Genomic DNA, 6,565 nt, shown 5'->3' with positions numbered 1-6,565 from the left:
ATATATATATATATATTTGGATGTTAGAGCAACATTCAACAGCACTATACCTATGAAAAAATAAGGGGCTGGTTCGTTTCTTAATTTAGGAGAAATAATGCTAGATTGTATTTAGAACTATTATAAATTTTCCTTTCACAAATGCAACCCAATAAAAATAGGCAATTTATGGTTTTGAGAGCATAATTTTAAATAACACATTTGTCTATATTATGATATATTTCAACATGTAATTTCAACTAATGGAACTAAACAAATTAAACTAATGAAAACGATTCAACCTAAATTATGCAAAAACAGAGGTATTTTATCAAAAATATGAACTAAGACAAATATATAATGTTAAACTACCTTTCAAAAAATAGTCACAACAGAAATATAACATAAAGGGATAATTTTATCAGGAAAAAAATAATTAGAGAACCTAAAATGCTATATGCCTTATATCTCAAATTGAGATTGGATGATAGTCACATATTTTACATGTTATTGGATTGGATAGAGTAAATATCCACCATCAGTTAATTTGCGAAAATTAAATAAGGATTAAAAATATATTTGGATTTTTCTCTCCCTCTTTCGTCAGATTAGTTTGATCGAAAGGGAAAAGCTTCTTTAAGAGAAAAAATTAGCTTTCTTAAACTTGAAAGTTTTGTCACCCACAGACTCTCATTTCGTTTTCTTTCTCTCCTTCTTACTTTTTTTAGCACCACTCCTGTTAACTTAGCTTATGACTTGTATGAATCCACTGAAGGCAGTAACCCTAACTTAACACCTATAGTTCTTCTTCACGGGCTCGCATCGGACAGAAAAACATGGAAACATTTTGCACCAATTATTGCCAAAAAAACAAAGAGAAAAGTAAGAATAAGTTAATATTTTTTTTGCTGAATCAATTGAATCATACGAGTATTTTTTTAAAAGTATGCTGTATTATACCAGTATTTTTCGTATAGCTCAAACTTGTTGATTTTAGAAGAAAAATTCAATGCACAGTGTGCCCTTAATTAAAACTGGTATTTATAAGCAGCTCGTTTCACAAAGTATGCATGTAAAATTGAATGAAAATTAATTAATGGCAATTTTTTCCAGAAAAAAAAGTTTCAACAATCGTTACCAGATGGCGACCATCAGGAATCATTTTTATACAGCTTGGTCTCCTAGAGCTCAAACTTTGAATTCTTGCTCGCTCAGTTGTGATTGGCGAAAGGTTGGTCTACTATGCTACAATCACATCTATTTCAGAACTTAACAGCAGAAGCATGTATGTGAGATCTTACAGTAGATATTACTTTCAACGATTGAACATACGATTTCACGAGAAAGCAATAATTGACTTCAAATAAAGGTGGATATTGACGAAGACTTGGTCTACCATGATCAAATCGGCTCTATCCAGGAACCAAACAAAGCAAAAGCATGTACGTAAGATCTTCAACGATTGAACATACTTTGACTTTCAACAATTGAACATACGATTTCTCGCCTCCACGGCGAATTATAACGGACATTATATAGAGGTGAGGATTGATGAAGACTTTGACTACCATTATCCAATCGCATCTATCCTGTAACCTAACAATAGTAAAAGCATGATAAGCATCTACGTAAGATCTTCCAAGCATATATTACTTTCAACGATTGAACATACGATTTCACGATTTCAGATGGCGGAAAACAATAATGGTCATTACATGGAGGTGGGGATAGACAAAAACGTAGTCTACCATCTAATCGCATCTATCTCGGAACTTGACAAAGCAAAAGCTCTTACGCAAGATATTCTAAGCTTGGGGTCATACAGTGTGTACCAATACACAAATAATTTCGAATGCTAAGGTCAGACACTGTACTAATATACCTACCAAAAAACACAATATTGCTAAAGGGCATCATGCAACATGTATCAATAAACCTACTAGAAAATAATCTCCGTTATTAAAGTCATAGAGCGTGTACCAATTCACCTGTCAAATAAAATCTCTGTTATCGGGGATCATAAAGTGCATACCAATATCATTATACGGAAAAATAATATTTGTCACGGGTGATAGTGACACTAGGTAATAAAAACCTCAAAATTTATGTTCAGAAACTCGGTATCAAGATATCAATTTACTTACTATACATGTTTAATATAATTTTTTGAAATAAGATTTATGATGAAATTACTTACCAATGAGGAATAACACACTTTTGTAGAAATCAATTTAAGGGAAAACTTAGTTCTTGCTAGAATCATGATATCGGATTATAAAATCGCGTGAATATGAGCTATCGGATTATAAAATCGCGTGAATATGAGCTATCGGATAATAAAATCGCGGTATTGGATTTTCAAATCACGTAAATACAAATCAGAATGCATGATTCGAGTGCGAGTATAAATCGCAATGTGTGACTTTTAAATAACGAATAAATACAAAAGTCGATGTTTGATATAACTAAAGCGCGAATACGAAGTGCGATATTGATTTTAAAAGCGCGTAAATGCAAATTGCGATATTGGATTTTTGAATCAAGTGAATACGAATCGCGATGTACGGTTTTTAAATCTCACGAATATAAATTGCGGTATTATCTAATTCCGGCGCAGTTTCAATATTAAAAACTGCGAAAATCCGACGAATAAAAAAAAAATCAAAATCCTACGAATGAAAGAAAAAAAGACAATCAAATTGGAGGAAGAATCATAATTATGAAACCAACTCGCTAACGCTACTTAGCAAACGTTTCAAAATTTAAATTTTAGATTGGGTAATTCTTAATTTTAACTTTATTTTTGATTCGTGGAAGTCAACGTATCTATGGTCTTGAGGTACGCGGAAAGCAGCGAAATTTGTGAAAAAATCACATTCCTCCTAATTTCCTAGCTCCTGGACCTGGAAGGATGATCCGAAAAACCCGGAATGCAATCAATCACCCCTTATTTGTTTATTTGGTGCCTTAACAAATTTTACCAATGCATCTAGACTATGGACATTCGACACTTCTATGTTATATGATGCTATGCAGGTTGAAAGAGAATTATAGATGGTTTGACCAGCTTATTACAAAAATATTTTTCTATTTTTTAATTTTAATTTAATAAATTTTTTAAGTTAACATTAATTAATAGCATATAATGTTAGTCGTCTGCTTTTACTATTAATTTCTATTTATTAACTTCTTTTTCTTTGAATTAATTTTCGAGCTACAAAGCTGGTTTTATTTTCCTTACATGAGGGAAGTTTTGTTATTCATTCTGAGAATTTTTATTCGCAGAAATTAAAAAAGTTGTGTTGACCATTTAGGTAATTATTAAAAGCCTAAAGAAATGTTAGGGCAGTAATTTTTTTTCTTTTTTTTTTTGTCGTCTGCCTGTTTAGGCAGTGGGGATGCGCTTGTTCCTATTTTTCAGTGGCGCCATCTATGGCCAGGAATTCGACTTTTGCCACGCCATTCACACAACCTGTTTATAGGACGGGTCACATTCACACACAAAGGATAAAGGACAAAGAACACACAGAGAGAGAAAGAAACATCCATGCCTTGCCCGGGATTCGAACCCAGGACCTTTCTGATGCAAGGACAGTTCCCCGCTCCCTACACAGGCCGGTCGGCTAGAGCAGTAATTAACTCTATCCATTTACTGGTAATTTGCAACAAATCTGAACCGAAATTGTTCAACGAATTTAGTTTGAATCAGTTAACTGAACTAACTCAAGAAAGCTTTATTATTTGTGTATTTTTCTTTGCTCTTTGGTCTTAATATTTTTAATAAGTTTTTTTCTATTGTTGGGTATCTTAACAGGGATATTTGTCGAAACCTTTAATTTAACAAGATGGTACTAACCTCCCCTAATAGCCATTTTGTAAAATAAATAAATAATAAAATGTTAATAAAAAAATAATTCTGATAGCTTTTTGCAATCACTGGTTGTCCATTGATCTAATGTGTGTTTTTTTTTCTGCAGTCATAAACGACACAACATTTTAAATCATAAGTTTCAGACACTGCATTTTTGACTGATTTTTGACCTCTTGTTATCGAATGGGCTAGATTGGTTCTCAATTTCAAACAATATACGCTTCTTAAGACGTCATGAAATTCTTTAGCTTCTTTAACATTCATATTTATATTAAAATTGTCAAGACAGTAATTATAAATAAGTAAATCTTAAAAAGAACATTAAAAAATATATATATCTTTCAAATGATGAAATTCTCTTTTATTCACAACTCAAGAAGTAGTTATGGGATCTCTCTGGTCCCATACCTTAAGAATAAACTCACCAACTTAATGCATAACAAAATTAAAAGTGAAAAAAAAAATATAAAAAAATTATCAAACAGTAGTGGTCGCCATAGCAACGTTGCAATGACAACGTATGTGCACGGTTTACTATTGCTCTTAAATACAGTTGAAAAGTGTGATGACGTCCAAATAAGGCGCGCACAGCATCAAACATAAAACAACACCCATTTTGCCAATGGGTAAAAAACACATTAAAGTAGAAAGTTAAAGTAAAAAATAATTATAAATGCCACCATTAGTACATTAGTCAGAGTATGCAAAATTTCAATTTTTATTTACTTGTTACCGGCAAAGTATGAAATCCGGCATTGTACAGAATGACTAGGCATTGTATAGAATGTCTAAAATTAGCCGGCAAAGTATGAAATGATTTATATTTCACACATTTCCTTGGCATTGTATAGATTGCCAAATGAGAAACCGGCAAAGTATAAAATGCATCTCCTATTCGTTTCAAATATCACTTGGCAAGGTTCGTGACTTTGAACGCGTGGCTCGTGACTTTGGACTAATAACAAAAATTATTTTTTTACTGTGCTACATGGAAATGGAGGAATGTAATGAAATTTACATGGAAAAATTTAGTGAAATCTAATTCAAAATGTAATTTAAGCCTGCCATGTTGCAACAAGTAGGTTAATTTCATATTTTTTTGTATGAAAATTTTATTTCTCTTAATAAGAAAGGCTTAAATTTTGTTCTGCATAACTTTTTAATTTTCTTTCCACATTTTGAATAAATGCTTTTCAATGTCACTCTCAGTATTTTTTTCAGAATAACATTTTTATTTTTGAGAAATGCATGTTACTGTGAATGACCGAAATAGGTAGTTTTACATTTATTCGATATTTTAATACTTACTGACGATAGATTAAAAGAAACATCAGTGTACGGTATACCGGGCAAATGTATACCGGGCAGTGCCATTTGACCTTAAAAAAAACATCAGTGTAGCATATACCGGGCAATGGCACTTGACCTTAAAAAAACATCAGTGTAGTGTATACCAGACAAATGTATACCGGGCAATGGCACTTAACTAGAACTAGTATGACTGGACCTTTGGTAAATGTCCGAAATATATACTAGGTCTATCTAAGTGCCATTGCCCGGTATACATTTGCCCGGTATACCCTTCACTGATGTTTTATTATGGTTCAGTGTAACTGCCCGGTATACCCTGCACTGATGTTTTTTTAAGATCAAGGGTCACTGCCCGGTATGCATTTGCCCGATACTCCAAACACTGAAGTTTCTTCTAACTTATCGTCAGTAAGTATTAAAATATCGAATAAATGTAATTATATCCACGAATAAATTAATATCAAATCGGATGTAATAAATATTTCGAACATTCACCAAAGCGACTATGTGACTGTCAACATTCACCGGTGAAAGTCAACAACCACCGATTTCGCTCATTCACAGAAACATGCACATCATTTACATAATAACCTCATCAGGACGTTTATTTCATACTTTGCCTGAATAGCATCCGGCATTGTATAGAATGTCTAGGCATTCTATACAATGCCTAGGCAAAGTATGTAATACTTCGCACATCTCATACTTTGCCTAAAAACGTCAGACATTCTATACAATGCCTAATCATTCCATACAACGCCGACGTTTCATACTTCACCGGTAAGGGAATTGCCAAACCATACCATAGATAAAAAAAGGGTTGGCGAAAATTTCTATTGGCGTTAAAGGCGTTCTCGCAAATCGCCAAACAGCTTGGTGCTTATGTTTTTATTTTGTTTTCGGTATCACGTAGGGGAGAGTCGGGTAGCCCCATCCACTGTCGATTTCATATGTATAGAATATTTTTTCAAGTCAATGGGCCATCGGACATTAATTGTTATATTTAAAAAAGATTATTTTCAAAGTTTCAAGTATGTATGCAGCTGTTAACATGGTAAGCAATATTTTTGAAAATATGTTGAATACAGTAGTCATGAAATTAAGAAAAATTGGTTGAATTTTTCGATTAAACTTCATTTTAATAGTAAAAAAATAATTTTTTCTATACATACAGCATTAAAGTATGTAGTCTTAAGATTAATTTGCACAACGAACGAAGTTTATATGGGAAAAATTGTTCGAGTAATTACAAATTTACAAAAAAATTGGATTTCAGGTAGCCCCGCTCACATGATTGTCGGGTATCACCGCCCAATTTTATTTCGTCGATAAATGTACGGTTGCAAAGATTATTATTTTATTGCTTCAAATTTGAATGTTATATGCATTTTTAACAACAAATAT

General features: G+C 32.5%; 1 protein-coding gene across 1 annotated transcript in view; it reads left to right on the top strand.

Annotated features, from left to right (window-relative positions):
• Window positions 1–6,565, top strand: part of LOC107450713 (sn-1-specific diacylglycerol lipase ABHD11) — a gene marked incomplete in the record, with an annotated part of 66,909 nt that overhangs the window by 46,066 nt on the left and 14,278 nt on the right. The window contains 1 exon segment of the mRNA XM_043040697.2: window positions 708–861. Coding sequence (XP_042896631.2) covers window positions 708–861 — 154 coding nt within the window.

The sequence above is a fragment of the Parasteatoda tepidariorum genome, chromosome 5 (genome assembly GCF_043381705.1).
Source record: "Parasteatoda tepidariorum isolate YZ-2023 chromosome 5, CAS_Ptep_4.0, whole genome shotgun sequence".
Taxonomy (NCBI): Eukaryota; Metazoa; Arthropoda; class Arachnida; order Araneae; family Theridiidae; genus Parasteatoda; species Parasteatoda tepidariorum.
This window is presented reverse-complemented; position numbering and strand designations above follow the sequence as displayed.